This window comes from Pelobates fuscus, chromosome 13 (assembly GCF_036172605.1).
Source record: "Pelobates fuscus isolate aPelFus1 chromosome 13, aPelFus1.pri, whole genome shotgun sequence".
Lineage (NCBI taxonomy): Eukaryota > Metazoa > Chordata > Amphibia > Anura > Pelobatidae > Pelobates > Pelobates fuscus.
Genome location: NC_086329.1, coordinates 36,386,298 through 36,412,695, shown reverse-complemented (window position 1 = coordinate 36,412,695; position 26,398 = coordinate 36,386,298). Strand labels below are relative to the sequence as shown.

At 41.3% G+C, this 26,398-nt stretch overlaps 1 protein-coding gene across 2 annotated transcripts in view; it reads right to left on the bottom strand.

Annotated features, from left to right (window-relative positions):
• Nucleotides 1–18,258, bottom strand: part of CCDC9B (coiled-coil domain containing 9B) — an 85,266-nt gene extending 67,008 nt beyond the window's left edge. The window contains exons 1-3 of one of the 2 annotated variants that reach the window (XM_063440281.1): nt 18,136–18,258; nt 4,115–4,157; nt 3,307–3,417 (exon numbers count right to left, since the gene is read on the bottom strand). In XM_063440281.1, the coding sequence (XP_063296351.1) occupies nt 3,307–3,417; nt 4,115–4,135 (132 nt within the window). In that variant the 5' untranslated portion in view covers nt 4,136–4,157; nt 18,136–18,258. Of the gene's footprint in view, nt 1–3,306; nt 3,418–4,114; nt 4,158–17,865; nt 17,961–18,135 lie in introns of those variants that run through there. The other variant, XM_063440280.1, reaches the window with a different exon arrangement.
• Between the last annotated feature and the right edge of the window lie 8,140 nt (nt 18,259–26,398).

Genomic DNA, 26,398 nt, shown 5'->3' with positions numbered 1-26,398 from the left:
CGCGACGGCATAGAACGCCGTAACGGCGTTAAGGGGTTAAATCTTACAGAAACAAAATTTAAGCTAGCCAATAGATGGTATATGACACCTAAACGTCTAAACAGAATTTTCCCCGGAGACACCCGACAGATGTTGGAAATGTAATGCTAACGAAAGCAATTTAATCCACATCTGGTGGAATTGTCCTCCGATAAATCAATACTGGAAGAAAGTTCTGAAGCTTATTGACCAAACAACCGGAAGGAAAATAAATTTCAAACCGAAAGTATTCCTACTAAACTTAGGATGGCCCAGAATGCCAAAGAATGAACAAATGGTGACTATACATATCATCACGGCCACTAAACTCTTGTTAGCACGCAATTTGAAAACGCAGACAATTCCACATATCCAAGAATTATTATTTCAGATGACTTGGCAAGCGAAAATGGAAAGGGGCATACTAACGAACCTGGGAAATAGTTACACCCAGATAGAAGACTGGGATATATGGATTAATCAATTAGAATCCAAGAAGTGGTATAGTGTAGGACTTAAAGGGCCCTCAAAGATCCTAAGAAACGGGCAAACAATATAAGATAAAATAACAACACTAGAGCAGATAGAATAGGGTGTTTTCTCTCTCCAAAATAGGAGGATAAATAGAATATCAAGGCAACAGCTACCATAGGAAGTCACAAGAGAGGGGTGGGTGGGAGGTAATAACTAGAGGTTTTGGCACTTATCTCCTCGGGTGTTTCTTTTCTATCTCCTTACTTTACAATAATACAATATTAATTAGGAAAGGAATATATAGATGTATATATATATATATATATAAAATGGATGGGGAGGAATATTAACGATGACAACAAGATACCGAGGCTAAAAGCAAGAAGCACCACGCGTACCACAATTACAAGTCAATTTCAGTTCTAAATTTCCAATTTTCACAGATTGATTTACTAGGCCCATATCAGCTTTGGGGACAAAACAAAAGCCTCCAATGGCACTTTACTCATCATGGCATACTAATTGCGAAAGAAGACCGTGTGGGATTTTTTATATGGGGCATTTTGAGTATTTCCACTTTGTCATTTTATCAACAATTTCTGCAAAATTTAGCTTTTTGCTTTTCTTCCTAAAACATAGTGTCCCTTTAACCCCTTAAGGACACATGACTTGTGTGACACGTCATGATTCCTTTTTATTCCAGAAGTTTGGTCCTTAAGGGGTTAAAGATTAAAGTCACAGGCCTTATGGTCATACTACTTCATACACCACATTTCTATTTTGCAGCATCTCCCAAGTACAGCAATATATGTATACATTTGTTATTTTATTAAAGAAATGCATCAGGTCAAATTAAAAACCTTCCTTTTAGCTTGCTTACCATGGAACCTATACATTGAAGTAACACTGTCACTATCTGCGCCACTATAGTGACCAGTATCATTTGTAACCCAAGCCAATGCAATGTTTAGTGTATTTGTTCCCAGGCTATCTTCTCACCCTGGGAGCCAATCACAGCCAGACCTGACTTAGCGGACAATTACGTTGAAATATGTACAGGCACAGGTTAAATTCAACAACAGTCTTTAATAGGAACAGGGTCAACATTTTGGCTGTGTCACAATCAGAGCCTTTCTCAAGTCACAACATTCTCACACTAAAATTACCGTAAGACTGTAAATTAGATCATTATTACTTACAAATATTGGAATCGAGCATCATGCCTGATGTAACAGAACGTCCGATATAACTTAAAATAAATTTCAAGACAGGGACACAGGACTAAAAGATAACATACTGCTAAGGTACGTCACAGTGTTGAGATACTAGGAAAGCTAGTGAAAAGCTATTGCTGGATGTCTCAAGTTGGAAACATCCAGCAAAGGCGTAGTAATCCTTGGGCAAGCTGTACTGAGCTATTTCTGGATGTCTCACGAACTGTATTCGTGATAGTGACATAAAGAGCATGGTGCCTGTGGTCTCTTCAGCTCTCCCCGTCACTCAATTCTTCAGCACAGTCTATGCTCAAAAAGTTGATTGACAGGCGGGAGAAAGACCTGTTTTTAAATGGAGTTTTCTACCAATCTATACATTTGCTAGCAAAAAGAACATAAGTAACATGACATGACTAGGCACCTCAGATGTCCCTGAACTGCATTTTCCACAAGACAGTTGTTGCTGCAATTAACAGAAAGCTGTAGAAAGGCAAGGAACCCTTGCTAAGTGTTGTTCTAACACTTCTCATTGGATGTTCTATTCTTCAAATTAATCAAACTAAGTGTCACTCTAAACAACATGGCATATTTGTGACAGCAATTGTAACAGAATCATATTGTAAAAATGGATCCAGCTACAAGACCGTATCGGAGGTGTAAATCAAGCAACCAGAATTCAATGTTCAGGGCTGCTTATATCAATTATGGCCAAATTGTGCATTGGACAACCAGACATTAGATGCTCAAATAGCAAGGTTCTCTCTCCTCAGAGAAATCTAAAATGTTGCCATGAGCAGTTGGTGGCTCTGATGATCGGTACACCGTGTTTGGCTTGCAAAACTGTGAACCAGGCTACGTATAAAGTGATGGCCATATAACAGTGGTTTACAAAGCCGTTTCATTCAACCTATGTAATTATAGAAACAGCATCTGGTGGGCAAATACAATACATAAAAAAGGGGGAGGGGTGAAGATGGGGTGGGGTTGCAAATGTTTGACATCAGTTTCAATAAGTGTAGAATATTACTCCAAGCATCATAACAACTACAACCAGCTGTAGTGATTATGATGTCTGGAGTACCCTGGTGCCGTTCCCCAGTAAGGGGGCAAACCATCTTTAAACGTCCTGACTAACATCTCTTAAGCAAAAAATAATAGTTGCATCCTGTGCATTACTGTAAAATTTGTTAAATTCCACGAGGAAGACATCTGATTAGAAACAGATGCTGAACGGATTTGCTGAAACAGGTGAGACAGTAATAAGCTTATTTTTCTAGCCATGAGCATACAAAAAGACACATATTGATTTGAATGTAGAGTATACTTCTCATACAGAATTGTTCGTACTCGAGCAAACATTTTATGAATTTTAATATCATCATACGTCCTTGTGTTAGTGCACAATAGCAGGTTATTTATATTTTCTCATTGAAAGCAGAGAATGTATTTACTGTGAAGGCTGACAAACATTTGCCATTTTTATTGAGTTAAGAAACCATGATCAGGAACTTTCTGCATACAATATCTAGGTGAAGCAGAACAGTTTCACCAGTTGCAAAAACATAAACATTGCTTCAGTATGAAGGACGTGCTTATTCACCTGGTATCTGCGGATTAATGCTTCATTCTTTTTCCTCAAAGCTTGGATCCTTTTATCCAGTTCAACATCTTTCTGTTCTTTCTTTTTAATTTCCCCATCTGATATTAAATCCTTGTTTAAAGAAAGAAATAAAACTAAATAACGTGAAAAATAAAGAAATTGTTACATTTAATATATATATTATGTTTGTGTGTGTTTGTTTGTTTTTGATCCTGATGAAAGTCCCTAGAGAGGACTGAAACTTTGATCTTTAGATTTTCATAAAATAAAGTACGGTATTGGGTTTTTATTAAGACCGGAGTGCAGCCCGGTGTTTACAGGAATTTGAAGCTAGTGTGCAGGGATTTGCTAGTTTACATATACATATACATACATATATATATATGGAATATCTGATGGGGGGGATCTAATGCGTATCTGGTAGACAGCCACTAGAGGCGGTATATCTACTAAATTTATTTAGTATTTGGGTATTGGAGTGTCTGCTTCGTGTACCACTATCACCATATGTTGCAATGTCATATGGTACATTCACAAATAAATTCTACCTTTTTGGATACAAAAAAACAAAAAAACAAGCAAACGATAAGGAACCGCTGTATGAGGTCCCAGACAGGATGTCTAAACATACAGTGGTATTTCCAAACCGCACTTAAATGTATGTGCACTTCCTTAGAAACCATATATTCTCTCGCTAGCATGTAACAGTAACAATAAAAAGGCCAATGGTTATGGATGTTTGATCCAAATTTTAGCAAAGAGATTTTAGCAAAGTTGAACCAAAACTGGCCACATAAAATTGACTTACCTTTTCATGCCCATTGTCCATTTCAAAATATTCAGGATCCAACCTATGGATGAGAAAAAAAACACACCATCAAATAGAATATTATAAAGCATATTGTCTAGGAGCCTAGACATACAAAGTCAATATACATTTGAAATGCAGACAAGAAGGTATTTTAAATTCTGCACTTTACATTCCACAATATCCCCTGGAATATATAAAAGACAAATAAGTGATTGGCTTTTTGAAGGTTCTGTTTTTTTTGTCATACAGTTAATATAAAGAATACATTCTAAGTGGAAAAAGCGATGAGTAGTTTAAATCGCTCTATCGCTCCCCCTGCCTCTGCAAATAAAGGATTAAAAAAACCTTTACTTACCATATCCCAGCACCGATGTCCCTCGGCGATGGGTTGACGCACCACCCCCTCCTCCATCCCGCCACGAGCAGGCTCTAATGCGCATGCGCGGCAAAAGCATTAGACCTCCCCATAGGAAAGCATTAAACCAATGCTTTCTTACAGGAAAAAAATGGACGCTGGAGGTCCTCATGCAGAGCGTGAGCATGTCCAGCGTCAGATACCGAACCAAAGGTCCGTTTCAGTTCAGGAAGCCCCCTAGTAGCTGTTTTGTAGACAGCCACTAGAGGCTGACTTATTACTGCAATGTAAAGATTGCAGTTTCTCTGGAAACTGCAGCACTAAGTGCAATAAGGACGCTGTACCCAGACCACTTCAATGAGCTTAAGTGGTCTGGGTGCCTACAGTGTCCCTTTAAGTAACATTCTATGTTATTAAATATATTATATTTGCAAAGACCCCCGAAGGAAACATCTCAAGTTAGGGTCCAGTTAAGCTAAGTTTTACTTACCTGAAGCTGTCCCTTGCGATCGCCACCACCTTTATCCAAGGTGCCCTCTGCGAGATTACAGCATGGATGATGTGATCTACGGAGGCTCCTGCAGGATCCATCTTGTGATGAGCGAAACGATTCCTGAATGTCACAGCCGTTTAGTTGTCAATTGACTCGGAGCGGTCTTGTAAACCTCATGCATCTCCATAAAAACAACATAGTCCCTTCTTTGTCTTATGGAATCAATGAAATTCCATTGCAGTCAGGGTCAGCATTTTATAAAGATCGCATCTTTTTGAAACATTGAAAAGTGACAGAGCAGCTTTAATCCAGCACTATCTCCTTCTCACTGCAACAGCCACTCCATTTCAGGTCAATCCGGTACTTCTTATAGAGAAGCAATATCAGGGTTCAGCATCATGATATTGGGAATGACAGTGACGAATGTAAACACCTTCAAATTTGATATCTGTTAAGAAGGCTGGACCATATGCCTGGTGACTGTAGTGGTTTGGTGTTTAATGGGACATTATAGTCACCAAAACAATTTGTTTAATTAAGCAGTTTTTGTTTATAGATTGTGCCTCTGCAGTTTCACTACTCAATTCTCTGCCATTTAGGAGTTAAATAATTTCTGTTTCTGTTTATGCAGCAAATAACCACACTTGCCCTGCAAAGCCTGCATGGAAAAAAAATTGTTTTATTTGCTATCAGATATAACTTACTTTTTTAGCTTCTGCTCTGTAAATTGAAATTTACTTACATACAGGAGGCTCTTACAGAGTCTAGCAAACTATTAACAGAGCAGGAGATAAGAAATTCGAGATTAAGCATAATTTGTATTAAAGGAAGTGTAAACATTACATGACTCTTTACAGGAAGTGTTTAGGAAAGCTGTGTAAGGCACACGTAGGGAGCTGTGGCTAGGGCTGCATAAACAAATTGATTGAACTCCTAAATTGCAACGAATTGCACAGCGAGACTGCAGGGGCATGATTTATATACCAAAACTACTTCATTAAGCTAGAGTTGTTTTGGTGACTCAAGTGTCCCTTTAACTCCTTAAGGACCAAACTTCTGGAATAAAAGGTAATCATGACATGTCACACATGTCATGTGTCTTTAAGAAGTTAAGTTGCCCATTTAACCCCTTAAAGGACCACTATAGTGCCAGGAAAACATACACGTTTTCCTTGCACTATAGTGCCCTGAGGGTGCCCCCACCCTCAGGGCCCACTCCCGCGGGGCTGGATGGAGAGGAAGGGGTTAACCACTTACCTTTCTCCAGCACCGGGCTCCCTCCTCCTCCTTTCCCCATCATCGGCTGAATGCGCATGCACGGCAATAGCCGCGCACGCATTCAGCCAGTCTCATAGGAAAGCATTCTCAATGCTTTCCTATGGACGCTGGCGTCTTCTCACTGTGAAAATCACAGTGAGAAGCGCGGAAGTGCCTCTAGCGGCTGGATTAAACCTAAAGTAAACATAGCAGTTTCTCTGAAACTGCTATGTTTACAGCAGAAAGGGTTAATCCTAGGTGGACCTGGCACCCAGACCACTTTATTAAGCTGAAGTGGTCCGGGTGCCTATAGTGGTCCTTTAAGGACACAACTTCAGAAACAAAAGGGAATCATGATGGAATATTTCCGTCATGTGTCCTTAAGGGGTTTATATAATCATTGGAGTTATTTCAAGTGTTTTTGTATCCTTGCTATTTTGGCCTAAGATTTGTAGTTCTCTTTTTATCTATACAGCAACTGAATTTCAAAACTAAACCAAAGCACCTATTTAATTCCCAACCAATTATGCCCCTCACCCACCTTTCCCAGTCCTTACATTGACTTTGTGTTTCCTCTAGAGTCTAGGATCAAATTCAACTCCATTCTGAAACGTGAAGAGCAACACAGTGTTGTCTCCTGCAACTTGGCATTTTTAAAGTGTAATGAGGAGGGATCAAATGATCCCACATCATTATACAAATTAGGTAGTCCCTCCGCTGTTGTGTGAAGTGACTACTCTGCACTGAAAAAGACAAATTTTGCTACTTAATATGGGAAATGTTTTAGTAATAATCAATTTAGAATCAATTTGTATATTTTTAATAATAAAAGTATGCCATGAATATGAATTCCATGTGTGTCCTACTACTTCAAAGACCACAGACTTGCATTCACTTTTGTTGGCCAACATACATTGTACATTCACTGTCACAGTGCATACGGGGCAGTGATGTAACTTACACATCACCGATCAAGAAGGGGTTAAAGCGGCACTTGTGGAATATCAAAGACATCCACTGGAACATGAGTGAGAAGGAGCAGGACATTTAAAATTTCACTTGCTCACCAACAACCTTAATCAGGCATAAAACAAGAAGTACTTATTTGACACATGACAGAATTATTGTGAGAGACCATAATCCTACATGCAAATGGAAAGTATTAAAGCGGCTTATTTACTGTCAGTATTTCATAAAGATCTGATCTTTAAGAAATACTGATCCTGACTGCATTGCAATTCCAGTGCAATCTAACAACACTTTGTCTTATGGAAGATCTAAAATTGACAAAAGACGGAGCTACACCATCAACTTTGTTTAATGCCAGCAGCCCTCAGCATTGACGGTTGTGGGCTTTACACACTGATCCATGGAGGTTCCAGCGTGGATCTCAGTGATGTACTGTCACACAATACAACACTGACGTGGTTAAGGCAGATGAAGCCAGGAACTGAAATGGATGTGCAAAGCAGACGCGCGGGACCGCTTCAGGCAAGTACAATTACCTTCACTTTCGGGGGTCTTTGCAAAAGATACAAAGACCTCCGAAAGTAACAGATCTGCTTTAGCCTCTGACAATCTAATAATATATTGGTCCCGTAACTTCATTGTAATTAACTTTTATATTAGGCACTGCGTGATGGTTACTTTTATCAATACATTGTGCGAGCCACATTTCTTAAAAAAAGTATAGCTGAAAAGCTAATACTCCCCACCCCCCTGGATATCCTTGACTGTTGCCATCATGTCATTACCATAACAGTAAAAAGTGTGACTATGGAGCTACACAAGATATGATGCAGCGCCTTGGTGTCAAAATCCTATGAATTATCAGATGCTGGAAAATCATACTTCTCCAGTATGTATTAAAGGGACACTACAGTCACCAGAACAACTACAACTTATTGTATTTGTGTGATAAGTAGAATCATTCCCTTTGGGCATTTTGCTGTGAACACTGTCTTTTCAGAGAAAATGCAGTGTTACATCACAGCCTAGTGATACTGTGTGCAGCACTCACATTCAGTGTCTCCACCCTCTGCATGGAGACACTAAACCTTCTTAATAGAGATGCATTGATTCAATTCAGCTCTATGAAGGGATGCTGATTGGCCATGGCTGTGTTTGGCTTGTGCTAGCTCTGTCCCCAATCTGCCTCCTAGGCAGTCTCAAGAAATCTAATGCTTTCCTATGTGAATGCATTGTAATTCCTCAGTTCATAACTTCTGATAATATCAGCCAAGCAGGCAGATCAGGGGCAGAGCCAGCAGCAGCAGACTGGAGTAAAAGTAAGATTTTGCTATATGTATGGGTGCAGCGGGGGGGTGATTTTAACACTATAGGGTCATGAATACATGTTTGTGTTCCTGACCGTATAGTGTTCATTTTAGAGGAGATTTGTAGTGAACTTCTAGACATGGCTAGTAGGACCTGAAAATTTAGCTGTTCTGGTAACAGCTATAATAAATGTAGTTAACATTTTCAGTGCTATATATGACATTTATTTAAAAAAAATTAAACTAGACATCTTGTAAACTAGTCAGAAATTTAGTCAATCTATTGGATAATTGTGTACTAATAACCAAATAAAAAAAAAAAAAAAAAATATATATATGTATATATATATATATATATATATATATATATATATATATATATATATATATATATATATAACATGACAACATCTTCTAACACTCTATCACTCTACATATAGCCACATAAAGGAATAATGGACAGTCCAGTAGTCTTAATCCTGGCTCAGACTGAAAAACGTGACTCCATGTAATTTTAGTGGTTTAACAGTGACATATTCATCATGTCCCTAGGCTACAGCCCAATACGTTGCTTACACAAGCAATATTGCCATCTTAGAGACCCATCTGATACTTGTAATCAAACGTGTTTACAAAGTTATTTTAGTGCAATTATATAACCCTTGACAAATGGGTCTCTGAGCCAATTGTACAAATAAAAAGAAATGGATCGCCGAGTTAATGCAAAGCACAAAATGTGTGTTCCTGACAAGAGAGGTTAAAGAGGGATACTATAGGTATCAATACAACTTTAGCTTAAACACTATAGTCACCTAAACTGCTTTAATGATAGCTAATTAAAGCAGTTTTAGTGTATACCGTATATACTCGAGTATAAGCCGAGTTTTTCAGCACATTTTTTGTGCTGAAAAACCCCAACTCGACTTATACTCGAGTCAGAGTCTGTATTATGGCAATTTGCATTGCCATAATACAGACCGGGGGAGAGGGGGGCTGGCAGAGCTGTTACTTACCTGTCCTGCAGCTCCTGTCAGCTCTCTCCTCCTCCGCGCCGTCCGTTCAGCACCTCGGTCAGCTCCCAGTGTAAGTCTCGCGAGAGCCGCGGGCCCAGACTTACACTGGGAGCTGACAGAGGGAGCTGCACAGACCTCGCGGAGGAGAAGGGAGCTGACAGGAGCTGCAGGACAGGTAAGTAACAGCTCTGCCAGCCCCCCTCTCCCCCCCACTGAACTACCAATGACACTGGACCACCAGGGAAGGAGCCCCCCTCCCTGCTGTGTATCAAGCAGGGAGGGGGGACGAAAAAAATATATAATAATAAAAAAAAAAAAAATAATTAAATAATAATACAAAGAAAAAAAATAATATAAAAAAAATAATAATTAATAATATATTAAATGCCCACCCCCACCAACACATACACAAACACACACTGCATCACACACACTCACACTTCATTCATATACACACACACACACTGCACTCATACACACACTGCACTCATACACACACTGCACTCATACACACACTGCACTCATACACACACTGCACTCATACACACACTGCATTCATACACACTGCATTCATCCACACACTGCACTCATACACACTGCATTCATCCACACACTGCACTCACACACACTGCACTCATCCACACACTGCACTCACACACACTGCACTCACACACACTGCACTCATACACACACACTGCACTCATACACACACACACTGCATTCATTATATACACACACTGGAAATAAATATTCAATTAATATATAAGCACACGCACTGCACTCACACTGCACTCATACACACACGCACTGCACTCATACACGCACTGCACTCATACGCACACACTCCATTCATACGCACACACTCCATTCATTATATACACACACTGTAAATAAATATTCAATTAATATAATTTTTTTAGGATCTAATTTTATTTAGAAATTTACCAGTAGCTGCTGCATTTCCCACCCTAGTCTTATACTCGAGTCAATAAGTTTTCCCAGTTTTTTGGGGTAAAATTAGGGGCCTCGGCTTATATTCGGGTCGGCTTATACTCGAGTATATACGGTAGATCATTCCCCTGCAATTTCACTGCTCAATTCACTGTCATTTAGGAGTTAAATCACTGTTTCTGTTTATGCAGCCCTAGCCACACCTCCCCTGGCTATGATTGACAGAGCCTGCATGAAAAAAAAACTGGATTCACTTTCAAACAGATGTAATTTACCTTAAATAATTGTATTTTTTTATTTTTTTTATTTAAGATAGGCTTTTATTCACATCATTTTGCATACATAAACAGTGGGCTTATTTCAATATAAGCTGTTGTACAATAATATTGCAGCATTACGGTGCAGTAAAGTCAGTCGTGATAGCAATAATATAATTACAAGTCTGGAAACCAACGCGTCCATGAAGTGTACTACAGGTGCCATATCTGTATACAGGAGTTTATGATAAAGGGTGCGAATGTAATATGACCTACTGTGACATTGCCGACAGATATTACAAAATAAGTGGGCATTTTTATGAAGATGTGCTTAATGAACTTAAAGCGGCACTGTCATGCCGAACTTACCTTTCCTCAATCTCTTCCTCTTCTCCCCCTCTCTCAGGATCTGTTCTTCTTTTCTTCCTGTCTTCTTTAGTTTTCTTTAAAATCATAAGACAAAGTAGGGACTCTTTGTCTTATGGAGGATTTCTCCGCTTGACCAGCTCAGAACAGCGGAGGAGCAAAGTGTGCTTCATTTCCGCTGGTCAGAGCAATTTTCCCATGATCCCTAGCTTTCCTCCCTGTTCCCACAATGCTTCCTGTCAGTATTGCCGAACGTCCTGTCACTTAGACAGAACGCCGGCAAAACTGCCGAATTGCATCCTAACAGACTGAGAAGAGTTTCTCCATTGGTGTTAGGATGCAATTCGGCACTTTGTTCGTATCAGAATTTCATTCTAATGAATGAAACTCCGATCCTATTCATTGCCGCGGCTACATCTTGCAGCCGCTTAGTAGATAACTCCCTAATTCCCACGGTATCAGGGAGCTATCTACTAAAAGGCTGAAAGACCTAAATTGGTCTTTCAGCCACATGTACCAATACTAAGTAAAGATTGCTTAGTATTAGTAAATAATATGCCCCTACTCGCTATACCGAGTAGGGGCATATTATTAAGTAGGGGGGGACCTACTGTCCTCCCCCCTGGCCCCCACCCCTGCGCGGTGGGGGCCCTAATAAAACAATAAGGAGGGGGGGGGACCTACTGTCCTCCCCCCTGGCGCCCACCCCTGAGCGGTGGGTGGGGGCCCTGATAAAACAACAAGGAGGGGGGACCTATTGTCCTCCCCCCCCCCTTGGACCCCACCCCTGCGCGGTGGGTGGGGGCCCTAATAAAACAATAAGGGGTGGGTGGACCTACTGTCCTCCCCCCCTGAGCGGTGGGTGGGGGCCCTGATAAAACAATAAGGGGGGGGGACCTATTGTCCTCCCCCCGGCCCCCACCCCTGAGCGGTGGGTGGGGGCCCTAATAAAACAATAAGGGGGGGGACCTATTGTCCTCCCCCCCGGCCCCCACCCCTGCGCGGTGGGTGTGGGCCCTAATAAAACAATAAGGGGGGGGACCTACTGTCCTCCCCCCCTGGCCCCCACCCCTGAGCGGTGGGTGGGGGCCCTAATAAAACAATATGGGGGGGGATCTACTGTCCTCCCCCGACTGGCCCCCACCCCTGCGCGGTGGGTGGGGGCCCAAAATGACCCCCCCCCCCCATCAAGGTGACTAGGGGTCCCAAGCCCCTAGTCACCTTCCCCCCCAAAACATTCTAATCCCCTACCTACCCCCCTCACCCTAAAAATAGTGAGGGGGGAATAAAATAACTAACCTGTAAAAAAAAAAAAATTAAACTTACCATTTGACGTCTTCTTTTTTCTAAATTCTTCTTTCTTCAGCCCCCCAAAAGGCCAAATAAAAATCCATCATACCCGTCGCACTTTCAAAAAAAAAACAAAAAACGAGCGCAAACAAAAATTAATCCATGTTCACCCATGGAGGGCACGCCGCGTACTGAGCTCCGCAGGGCGGGTAAAGGCTTATAAAGCCTTGCCCCGCCCTGCAATTAGGCTTAGAACACACTGATTGGTTGGTTTAAGCGTGGGAAAATCCAAAGAACTTTCCCACGCTTGTAAAATGACACAGAGCACTGTGATTGGATGGCTTGAAAACCATCCAATCACAGTGATCTGTCATTTTACACAGCGTGGGAAAGTTCTTTTGAATTTTCCCACGCTGTGTAAAATGACACAGAGCACTCTGATTGGCTTAAACCAACCAATCAGTGTGTTCTAAGCCTAATTGCAGGGCGGGGCAAGGCTTTATAAGCCTTTACCCGCCCTGCGGAGCTAAGTACGCGGCGTGCCCTCCATGAGTGAACATGGATTAATTTTTGTTTGCGCTCGTTTTTTTTTTTTTTTAAAGTGCGATGGGTATGATGGATTTTTATTTGGCCTTTTGGGGGGCTGAAGAAAGAAGAATTTAGAAAAAAGACGGTAAGTTTAATTTTTTTTTTTTTTTTTTTTTTTTACAGGTTAGTTATTTTATTCCCCCCTCACTATTTTTAGGGTGAGGGGGGTAGCTAGGGGATAGAATGTTTTGGGTGGGGGGGGGGGTGACTAGGGGCTTGGGACCCCTAGTCACCTTGATGGGGGGGGTTCATTTAGGGCCCCCACCCACCGCTCAGGGGTGGGGGCTAGGGGGGGAGGACAGTAGGTCCCCCCTCTTATTGTTTTATTAGGGCCCCCACCCACCGCGCAGGGGTGGGGGCCGGGGGGGAGGACAATAGGTCCCCCCCCCTTATTGTTTTATTAGGGCCCCCACCCACCGCGCAGGGGTGGGGGCCGGGGGGGCGGGAGGACAATAGGCCCCCCCCTTTATTGTTTTATTATGGCCCCCACCCACGACAGGGGTTCTCCCCCCTGGCCCCCACCCCTGAGCTAGGTCCCCCCCCTTATTACCATTTTTTTTTACAGTGAGCAGGCTGCTCACTGTTTAGTGGACATGCCCCTACTCGCGGTATAGCGAGTAGGGGCATTGGGGAGATTTTAATCTCCCTTGTGCTATTATGGGGGTCATATTGACCCCCATAGAGTGGGGGGGGGCTGGGGGGCTTATGAAGTGGTGGGGAGCTCTGCTCCCTGACGCTTCTATAGTTACATATTACAAGGAGGGAGCTGCACGCCGGTAGCTCCCTCCTTGTAATAAACTGAACGAACAAACATACACTGATACTCAGTGTTCGTTTGTTCGTCTGATTTTTTCTATTCATTCATTAGTCTGTCTGATGAATGAATGAATAGATGAAATTCCCGTTCGCATGTCCAGGTGTTTCACTGGGCATGTGCGGGCATCTTACAGTCTGTGTAGTGTGGGTAGATGACGTGTCCCACAGGGACTTCACCTACCCACACAAAGATGGCGGCGCCCTGAATAAAGATCGGGCAGAAGATAGAGAATAAAAAATAGGTAATGTGGGGGGCTTAGGGGCATTTGGGGGTGACTAGGGGGTCGATTGAATGTAGTGGAGGCGGGAGGGGGGGTTAAAAAAAAACGGGATTCGGCATGACAGTGCCGCTTTAAGAATAACGAGTATATTATATATGTAAGTCTATCAGTGCTAACGTTAAGTATTTAAATTAATACTAATATAAGTAAAGCAGGCTTAGTAGCACATGTCTTATAAAGATAACTAATAGTCGGTATGGGGAAGTATGTAGAAAAATTGCATGGTTGCAACTGTGCATCAGGCCCACCTGCTATCCAAGTTGTATGAGCTATGTGAGTTTTCAGGTTAACCCTCAACCCCTTAAGGACCAAACTTCTGGAATAAAAGGGAATCATGACATGTCACACGTCATGTGTCCTTAAGGGGTTAAAGGCGAGTGTCAGCCCACAGTGTTTCGCCTATGTATGTCTGATTGTTCATTTTCCTTTGCTCTATCCTATTTCCTGTGTGTTTTCCTGCAATTATAAAGGGTATATTCCAAAAAAACAATCAATTTACAGGGTCACAGTTATGAACGTTGTGCCTTAACGTGCGGGAAGAAGAATGCAGTGAAGAAGAAGCAGCTCTTCTGTTTATCGCCACCTGGGAGCCCCTGGGTTCTTATGATTTATCTTGTGGCAAAAACTGTGTCAGTAACTATGGCGTATGGCCTACTCCATTCTACTGTTAGGCTTATGTAGTCATAGCCCAGACTCCATATTAAGTTTGTACCAAGTATAACTCCCTCTAGCGCTCCAGGTAATCAGGATGTGATAGTATAAGAGAAGGGGAAATAAAAAAGATGGGAAGGGTGCCCTCGGGGTTGTGGAGGGGCCTGTGGGATAGGGTCCTACGTGAAGATCCCCAGGTTAGGTCCTCTTGTGAACCCCAGGGATCTTGGTCCAAGCACGTGCGGCCAGGTTATATTAATAAAAAAAAAAAAAACACAAGTAAGTAATTAAGGAAATAAAATAAGTAAGTAAAAATAACTTCCTGCTTTAGGTGGGAGCTATCCCTGCCTCAGTGTGTCACATGTAAGCTGTAGTATGAAGCCTCTGCGGGGCCCTGCCCAGTGCATCAACATCTGGCACCCAAGGGTGCCAACATATACATTAACACCTGGCTCCGGGTAAAGCCCCCCCCCCCCCCCATGAGCTTCTCGGTATAGCGGGCACTCGAGGTACCCCCAGTCCATGAGACCCCCCTCTCCTAGAGTCCACTAACTGGGCGGCCTCTGCACCTCCACTGTCCCGGTGGAGTCTCAATAAGTAAGACAGGGTGCCTCTGTGGGCCCCCTCCATCGCCGGCCACTGCTCCTAAGCTTAGTCCATGCGGCCCCGCGGCCACCGGTCCACCGCAGTCCCCCACAGACCAGCCCGGCTCGCAGCAACGGGAAGCAACATTCTCCAGGTCTCCGGATCTCCTCGAGATGGAGGTCACTCCTGTCCGACCCGAGACAGTCCGGTAGCCATGATGCCACTGCATGTCGGCAGTCCTCTCGGCGCTCCTGAGTGATTTCTGGGCGGACTCCTGGGTGAGTGTGTTAGGAGTCGTTTAATCCGTTCCGTGACAAGGCAAGTAGGAGGCTCCAAAATGTAGGTCTTGTCTCCCCTGTAGTGGCTGAGTACATACTGGCAGAGCTGCATCCAACGTCCCGCAATTGCAGGCTGGTAACCGCAAGCCTGCATATGAAAACTTCAAAAACAAGAAACAATTTAACAGGTGGGGGGTGGGGGTGCGGGGCCGCAGCGTGTTCTCTCCGATCGCCTCTTGCACGTTAGGAGAGACAGGCTCTTTCATATCATGCTCGTTCACTGAGCATGTGCAGAGTGCTTCCAGGCACAGCAATAGGCATCAGATTCATGCCATCATGTAGGCCCGAGTTTTCAGCTTCCTCACTTTTTTAAGATCTGCAGCCGCCGGTTGGTCTCTTTGTGATGCTGGCAGGTTACTCTATTCAGATATCTTATTTTGCAGGGTTAATAGTCAGCTTGTGGGCAGAAAATCAGTGTTTATTCACGCTTAGGACCAGAGCTGCATGAGATGGCTTCCTTTCAGCTCCACAGTCCGGCCCCGCCCCCAAATAATTGTATCTTAATCTCTAAATTGAACTTTAATCACATACAGGAGGCTTTTGCAGGGTCTAGCAAGCTATTAACATAGCAGGGGATAAGAAAATCTCAATTAAACAGAACTTGCAATAAAGAAAGCCTAAATAGGGCTCCATTTACAGGACGTGTTTATGGAAGGCTGTGCAAGTCACATGCAGGGAGGTGTGACTAGGGTTCATAAACAAAGGGATTTAACTCCTAAATGGCAGAGAATGGCATAATATGCCTCCAGCGTTGCAGATGCGCCTCTAGTGGCTGTCCGGAAGACAGCCACTAGAGGCTGGCTTAACCCCAAATGTAAACATAGCAGTTTCTCTGTAACTGCTATGTTTGCATCTGAAGGGTTAAAACCTGAGGGACATTGCACCCAGACCACGTTATTGAGCTGAAGTGGTCTGGGTAAATATAGTGTCCCTTTAATGATCTCAGCCATAGAAGCAGGGCCATTAGAGGGGAGACCAGCATGGCGTGGGGGAAAAAAAGGCGAGTAAAAACACCATTCCCTTGCGAACGGAAGGTGTCTGGTAACCTAAACAGACACATCATGACACACACCATAACAGACACACACATACCATGAAAGACACACACATACACTATGACAGACAGACCCATACACTCACACACCATGACAGACAGGCACACATATATACCATGACAGACAAACACACACACCATGACAGAGAGACCACACACACACTATGACAGACCCATATACTCACATTATGACAGACCCATATACTCACATTATGACAGACAATAACTGTGGGGTCCAGTGGGCGACGGGCTGGGGGATCGTGGAGGCGGGCGGCTAGCTGTGAGTATTGCTGCCGGGAAGCGAGGAAGCTGTGATGTTCCTTGCTCTGCTCCCCCGCACGCTGCTCAATATTTTCCGGCCTCACTAAACGGTGCGCAAGGGCAGGAGAGTGGAGCAGAGCAGGGACATCACAGCTCCCTCGCCATCCTCCTACTATTCGTGCAGCTAGCCACCCGCCTGCTGGGCTCACATATACCAGGCGCCAAGATGTGCAAGTTACATGCAGGGAGGCGTGACTGGGGCTGTATAATAAAAGTTATTTAACTCTTAAATGCCAGAAAGACACTGCAGGGGCATGATCCAGACACCAACAATGCTTCATTAACCTAAAGTTGTGTTGGTGCCTGTAGTGTCCCTTAATTTTTTTTATTTTTTTTTTATAATTCCCATTTGTGTTGCTTGAGTATAAATAATAGGAAGTATAAAGTCATACAATAAAAAAAAAAAAACAACACAGGTAAACATATTACTTCTTGACAGTTTAAAATAAAAGATTCAACCAAACATAGCAAGACAGATTGGATCAAACAACTAAAACACCCATGGCAAAAGAGCACAATGGATCTGTTCAGTAAAATGAAATGAACTTCCTAACTAAATACATTAATATGAAAGAAAGATAAGTAAAGGAATTATGCCGTTATAATATCACGCTTTCTATCTATACTGTAACACTCCCTTCAGAAATAGTAACTTCGTAAACTGTACTGCTCAGCATAGCTTTAAACTCTGGGGCTTATATTACTAAAGGGCACATGTGCAATGTTCCTAAATTAAACACCACATCAAATACAGAAAATTGCCAAAACAGAACTTGACATACATGCAAAGAAACATTACAGATGAGTTAACTAATGGTCATCACACTACCAACAAAGAGTACTTGGACTAACTCACATTTGCTGATTCAAAACAGCTGCAATTGAATCACGTAATTTTGAAGGCATGACAGGTGCCATATTGCCGCCTGTACTTTCTATTTGAATACCCAAACAGCCCTATACAATCCGAAACAAAGTACTTGAGCAGACCACGTTCAACACTACATCGGAAGGAATAAATGAAAAACAAAATCCCTGACACTAACAAAAAAAACAAAAAAAAACTAACTTTCCGAGGAGCAAAAAAAAAAAAAAAAAACACAAATACACAAAAAGTAACACTCACTGTTCTTTGCATACTGGACATCAGTGTTGGAGCTGGGCAGACCCCAAAGCAGAGCTGAAGCAGCAGACATCAGACAGCCTGTGCACAGGCTGCACAGCATACAAGATCATGTTCTGATTACAAAAGCTTTTTCTGGGCTGATGGCCAAGAACACAGTCAGCCCAATATACTGATCATACATAGGCCAGTGTGCTGACAGCCTTTATTTTTCCATATACCAAGGATGTGTGCCAGTCAAAACTTGCTAACAGAGAGTCTAACAACACTCACACTTCCACCACTAGAAAAATGTGCGGTATGAAAAATACAATTACAGAGTTATTCACTTAAAGGGACACTATAGTCACCTGAACAACTTTAGCTTAATGAAGCAGTTTTGGTGTATAGAACATGCCCCTGCAGCCTCACTGCTCAATCCTCTGCCATTTAGGAGTTAAATCCCTTTGTTTATGAACCATAGTCACACCTCCCTGCATGTGACTTGCACAGCCTTCCATAAACACTTCCTGTAAAGAGAGCCCTATTTAGGCTTTCTTTATTGCAAGTTCTGTTTAATTAAAGGACCACTCTAGGCACCCAGACCACTTCAGCTTAATGAAGTGGTATGGGTGCCAGGTCCAGCTAGGGTTAACTAATTTTTTTATAAACATAGCAGTTTTTATCAATTAGTTAAGCCTTCCCCTTTTTCCTCTAGTGGCTGTCTCACTGACAGCCGCTAGAGGCGCTTGCGTGATTCTCACTGTGAAAATCACAGTGAGAGCACGCAAGCGTCCATAGGAAAGCATTATGAATGCTTTCCTATGCGACCGGCTGAATGCGCGCGCAGCTCTTGCTGCGCGTGCGCATTCAGCCGACGGGGAGGATCGGAGGCGGAGAGGAGGAGGAGAGCTCCCCGCCCACCGCTGGAAAAAGGTAAGTTTTAACCCTTTTCCCCTTTCCAGAGCCGGGCGGGAGGGGGTCCCTGAGGGTGGGGGCACCCTCAGGGCACTCTAGTGCCAGGAAAACGAGTATGCTTTCCTGGCACTAGAGTGGTCCTTTAAGATTTTCTTATCCCCTGCTATGTTAATAGCTTGCTAGACCCTGCAAGAGCCTCTTGTATATGATTTAAAGTTCAATTTAGAGATTGAGATACAATTATTTAAGGTAAATGACATCTGTTTGAAAGTGAAACTAGTTTTTTTTTTCATGCAGGCTCTGTCAATCATAGCCAGGGGAGGCGTGGCTAGGGCTGCATAAACAGAAACAAAGTGATTTAACTCCTAAATGACAGTGAATTGAACAGTGAAATTGCAGGGGAATAATCTATACACTAAAGCTGTTTATTTAGCTAAAGTAATTTAGGTGAAAAGTTGCTGGGGCTTCAAAGAGAATTTCAAAATTTAGCCCAAAATAGCCGAATTAGAAAATTTCTCCAACTCAATCCTGTTTTCGGTTATTTTGGAATTCAATTTGAATTCCAAGCAATTCTCACTTTAAGTGAATAACAATGTAAATATTAAAAAATCAGTCTTAGATATGTCTCCTTAAAGTGTACCTGCATATGCTCAAATTTAAGAGCACAACATTTTGTTTTCTTCCTTTGCATTTAACCCCTTAAGGACGCAAGACGGTTCAGGACCGTCATCGGCATTTTTGCGTTGCCGACCGACGACGGTCCTGAACCGTCCTAAATTTAAAATGTACTTACCCGATCGCCGTCGTTCCCCCGGCGGCGATCGGCGGTGCTCCCGGTGTGGGGAGACTGCCTGCAGCCCAGACAGTCTCCCCATGGCGGATTAGGACCCCTGGGGCCATGTGATCGCCCATCAGGGCGACCACATGGTCACAATAGGTGTCCTAGTCTCTGCCTGCAGGGGGACTGTCTGTGCTGACAGGCAGTCTCCCTGCAACTGTAAAATCATAAAAAATTTTAAAGTGAAAGGTAATAAAAAAAAAATATTATTATATATGTGTATATATATATATGATATATAGACATATATTATACCTATATAATATATGTCTATATATCATATATATAATGTCATGCTAAGTGTATTTTTATATTAATATGTACATATATTAATATAAAAATACACTTATAATTAATTTACACACGTATATATATAATAACTATATATATATTGTATATATATATTATTATAAAATACGAATAATAAATAATTTAAATTAAATTAAAAAAATTAAAAATAATAAAAATTAAAAAAAAATTATATATCTATACGAAATGTTATTCTAACTGTATTTTGATATTAATATATATATATTTATATCAAAATACACTTAGAATGAAATTGTATATATATCTATGTATATATAAATAAATAAAAAGAATACGAACTATTCATATGTCCATATACAAAATGACATAAATAATTATATAAATATACACGTAGACTTCAAATATATAAATATGCATATATATTTAAATTCTACGTGCGTATTTATGTAATATTTTTACATAATTAAGTTATTTTATTGATTGCAATTTAAGGGACCTGCCTGCCAACCCAGGCCAAAAGTCTAGAGAATTTAATTTGCTAGCACTGTATTTTACCCTGTAACGTTCTACGACACCCTAAAACCTGTACATGGGGGGTACTGTTTTACTCGGGAGACTTTGCTGAACACAAATATTAGTGATTCAAAACAGTAAAACATATCACAGCGATGATATTGTCAGTGAAAGTGACTTTTTTTGCATTTTTCACACATAAACAGCACGTTTACTGATGATATAATTGTTGTGATACATTTTCCAGTTTTGAAACACTAATATTTGTGTTCAGCAAAGTCTCCTGAGTATAACAGTAACCCCATGTACAGGTTTTATAGCGTTTTTGAAAGTTACAGGGTCAAATATATGGGTCAAATATTTTTACATTGAAAATGGCCAGGTTGGTTACGTTGCCTTTGAGAGCGTATGGTAGCCCAGGAATGAGAATTACCCCCATGATGGCATACCATTTGCGAAAGAAGACAACCCAAGGTATTGCAAATGGGGTATGACCAGTCTTTTTTAGTAACCACTTGGTCACAAACACTGGCCAAAATTAGCGTTCAATTTAGTTTTTTACTTTTTTCACACACAAACAAATATGAACGCTAACTTTGGCCAGTGTTTGCGACTAAGTGGCTACTAAAAAAGTCTGGACATACCCCATATTGAATACCCTGGGTTGTCTACTTTAAAAAAAATATGTACATGTGGGGTGTTATTCAGCGATTTATGACAGATAATAGTGTTACAATGTCACTATTGATACATTTTAAAAATATATGTTTTGAAACCGCAATATCCTACTTGTACTTATAGCCCTATAACATGCAAAAAAATAGCAAAAAGCATGTAAACACTGGGTATTTTTAAACTCAGGACAAAATTTTGAATCTATTTAGCAGTTTTTTTCATTCACTTTTGTAGATGAATAAAAGATTTTTCACATAAAAGTAAAAAAACATGTATTTTTTTCAATTTTTCATCATATTTTTTCATTTTTTAAAAATTAAATTACATGAGATTATATAAATAATGGTATGTAAAGAAAACCCCTTTTGTCCTGAAAAAAACAATATATAATTTGTATATGAACAGTAAATGAGAGAGCGGAAAATTACAGCTAAACACAAACACCACAAAAGTGTAAAAAGATGCCTGGTCGCAAATGTACAACATCGCAAAAAAAGTCCAGTCCTTAAGGGGTTAAAGGAACACTCCAAGCAACCTGCTGCAGTGGATATGGTGGCAAAGGTGCTTTGGAGCCATCCTCCATATCCATATTTATTCTTTACATTTCCTATTGAGCAGTTACTTCCACTCCCCCCTTTTCACAGATTTATCTGTATAGGGAACTTTTCAAGCTAAAATTCTGAGCATTCAGTTTGTTTGCACAGTGACCACTTCTAAAACCAGAAGTGGTCATGGACGTTAGAGTAACCCCTTAACTTTCTTCCCACAGCACACCAGTCTTGCTACAGCCACCTCTCCTGCTCCGGCTGAGATCATCATTACAGTTGATTTTAGCCAATTCAATGCTTCCATATAGAGGAGCATTGGGGTCTAGTGTGCATGTGCAGCAAGCGTTGAGCTGCACCAATTAGAATATCCTCATAGAGATGCATTGACTCAAAGTATCTCTATTTGAAGTATTTAGCATCTTCATACTGAGCACGAAGATGCTGAAAGTCGGTCCTGCACTCTTTGCAGAATCGCACCAGGAAGCCCGAGTGAATGTTTTGATTGACTGCCACTAAGGCTGGTATTAAGTAGCAATGCAAACATCCCCTTTTTTCAGGTAAAACTAAGGGACAGACAATCTTCGTTAAAGGGACACTGTAGGCACCCAGACCACTTCAGCTAATTGAAGTGGTCTGGGTACTGTGACCCTTTTGCACTTAGTGCCGTAATGTAAAACATTTACATTGCAACTCTAAGTCTGCCCTCTGTGGCTGTCTAACAGACAGCCACTAGAGGGCTTCCTGACTTCAAATGGACTTTTGGTTCGTTATCTGACGCGGGAGGTCCTCATGGACCTCCAGAGTCAGATTTATCCCATAGAAAAGCATTGAATAATGCTTTCCAATGGGGAAGTCTATTGCGCGCGTGGCCATTGCGGCGCATGCGAATTAGGTCTCCCCCACTGGCTGGCATCGGTGAAGGAAGATCGTGGGTGGAGGCTGACCCAGCGCCGAGGGACATCGGCGCTGGATTCAGGTAAGTGGCCAGGAGCCTATGGGTTTGTTTTCCTGGCATTATATGATCCATTTAAGCTAAAGTGGTTATGGGTAGAGGGTCCCTTTAACCCCTTAACACCGCAGCCAAATGTACAAGTTGTGAACAGAACAAAACGTAAACAAAACCTGGCATTTACGCTATATGTCTGTCCAACCGTAATTCACCTCTTTCATATTAAATGCACCCCCCCTTATTATATATCATTTTATTCAGGGGAAACAGGGCTTTCATTTAACATCAAATATTTAGGTATTGAACATAATTTAATATAAAAAAATTATAAAAAAAATGGGAGAAAAAAATGGGAGAAAAAAAGAATTTTTTAATTTTTTTTTGTTCTATGTGACATTTTAACTGTGGATGTCAAAATACTGTTTGCTTTTACTGCAATACAATACACATATTTGTATTCAGCGATGTCTCACGTGTAAAACAGTACCCCCTATGTACAGGTTTTATGGTGTTTTGGGAAGTTACAGGGTCAAATATAGCACGTTACATTTGAAATTGAAATTCGCCAGATTGGTTACGTTGCCTTTGAGACTGTATAGTAGCCCAGGAATTAAATTTACACCCATAATGGCATACCATTTGCAATAGTAGACAACCCAAGGTATTGCAAATGGGGTATGTCCAGTCTTTTTTAGTAGCCATTTGGTCACAAACACTGGCCAAAGTTAGCGTTAGTATTTGTTTGTGTGTGAAAAATGCAAAAAACGCCAATTTTGGCCAGTGTTTGTGACTAAGTGGCTACTAAAAAAGTCTGGACAAACCCCATTTGCAATACCTTGGGTTGTCTACTATTGCAAATGGTATGCCATCATAGGGGTAATTTTCATTCTTGGGCTACCATAGGGTCACAAAGGCAACGTAAGCAATCTGGCGAATTTTAATGTGAAAAAAATGAAACACAAGCCTTATATTTGACGCTGTAACTTTTGAAAACACCATAAAACCTGTACATGTGGGGTACTGTTGTACTCGGGAGACTTCGCTCAACACAAATATTTGTATTTCAAAACAGTAAAAAGTATTGCAGCAATAATATCGTCCGTGTAAGTGCTGTTTGTGCGTGAAAAATGCAGAAAACGTCACTTTTACTGGCGATATCATCGTTGTAATACATTTTACTGTTTTGAAACACTAATATCTGTGTTCAGCAAAGTCTCCCGAGTAAAACAGTACCCCCCATGTACAGGTTTTATGGTGTCTTGGAAAGTTATAGGGTTAAATATAGTGCTAGCAAATTAAATTCCCTATACTTTCGGCATGGGTTGTCAGGCAGGTCCCGCTAATTGTAATTAATTAGGATACCTAATTATGTAAAATTATTACATAAATATATGTGTAGAATTAATATATGTATATATATACATATGTGTATATATACGTATATATATATAATTTTTTTTTAATATTTTTATTTATATATAGGTATATATATAGTGATATATACGTATATATTTATGTATAGATATATATATATTATGATATATATATTATTTTGTTCTACGTGTATTTTGATATAAATATATATATTAATATCACAATACAGTTAGAACGAAATAACACATCTATATATTTTTTAATTATTTATTTTTAAATATTTTTGTAATTTTATTTTTTTACGTATTTACATATATATTTTTTTATATTATATATAAATATATATATAACAATAATTATATATATATTTAATCAGTATCAGTCTACGTGTAATTTGATATTAATATATATATATATATATATATATATTATTAATATTTAAATACACGTCGTGTATGTGTAAATGTGTGTGTGTGTGTGTGTGTGTGTGTGTGTATGTGTATATATATATATACTTAGATCATATATATATAATATATATGATCTAAGTATATTTTATTTGTAACTGTAATTTTTTTAATTTATTTTTTGAACTAATATTTTATTTTTTTTACAGGACAGGGGTCAGAGACAGTGTCAGCCAGTGATTTCACATCACTGGCTGACACACAGGATCAGTGATCACAGTGACTGCCTGTCACTGTGATCACCTCCTGCAGATTGGGTAATTGACCACAGGGGGGAGTGCCTGGGTGGTACAAGCACTCCCCCCTTCCAATCTGCAGGGGGATCACTGTGCCAGTTACATGTGTCAGCCAATAGGCTGACACATGTAACACTGATCGCAGTGACAGGCTGTCACTGCGATCAGAGTGCTTTGAGATCGCAGTGACAGCCTGTCACTGCGATCAGACTTCGCAGATCGCGGTCACTGACCCCAGGGGGACTGCCTGGGGGGCCAGGTAAGTCCCCCGACCGCGATCTGCAGAAGGGGAAAGCCGCCGGCCGCATGTGTCAGCCGATTTGAAATCGGCTGACACATGCTTAATACTGGTCGCAGTGACAGCCTGTCACTGCGATCAGAGACTGCAGATCGCGGTCACCGGCCACAGGGGGGTTGCCTGGGGGGCCAGGCATCCCCCCCGACCGCGATCTGCAGCGGGCGATTAGCGCCGGCCACGTGGGCGGCCATTATGGCGAGGACGTAATATTACGCCCGCCGGCGTTTAGAGCCGGTTCCTGCAGGACGTAATATTACGTCCTCCGGACTTAAGGGGTTAATAATAAAAAAAAAAAAAAGCACAGCAATAACTCCTGTGTAGTGTGTGGGAAAAGAACAGAAACATGCAATTTTTTAGGAGAGGTTGGTAGCAAAATGGAAGTAGCAAAGTACCTCTGGATAAATAACAGTCAGCACTCCAGATGTTTTGGACTACATATCCCCTGATGCTTTGCCAGCATTATGCTAGATGCAGTCCACAACACCTATGTGCTGAAGGTTGCTTACCCCTGACCTATGGTATCTAAAAATAAAAAATACTATTGTGTGGCGACTTTGGTTTCTGTAAGCACTATTAACGTTACAGGCCAAGCCAAACTCTAAATATTTTATGCTTTGAAAATGTCAGGGTATTTACGAATGAGAAAATGCCAAGTGAATTTCAAATGTAAGGCCAGAGTAGCCAATCTGAAGAACTGTCTTGGAGAATATCCTCAGCTTGGCTATTTTGACCTTAAATTTGATATTCACCATGAATTCGCACTGAATTCTAATTTTCGCGAATAACCATGTGTATGCTGCTCTTTGTAATTTGTAACCTCTAAGGACCAAAAAAAGATTTCCAAATCTGAGATGCAGACCTGACCATCAATATTCGTGTCCATGGCAGCACATGAAAAGTTTTGCCCTATCACATGCTCCAGTATTCCAGATTACTAAGCACTTTATTTTCTCATTGCGGTATCTTATTTCTACATACTCAAGGTAGGGATCGACCGATTATAGGTTTTACCGATATAATCGGCCGATATTCGGTATTTTCGGCAATATCGGTATCGGCCAATAGGGATACCGATATTGCCGATAATACCTCCCAGGACCGCCAGGCTCATTACAAGCCCGGCGGTCCTGGGGGGGGGGGGGGGGGGGGGCGGGCAGCAAGCGTTTACTCACCTCCCAGCAGCTCCTCCAGCTCCCCAGTG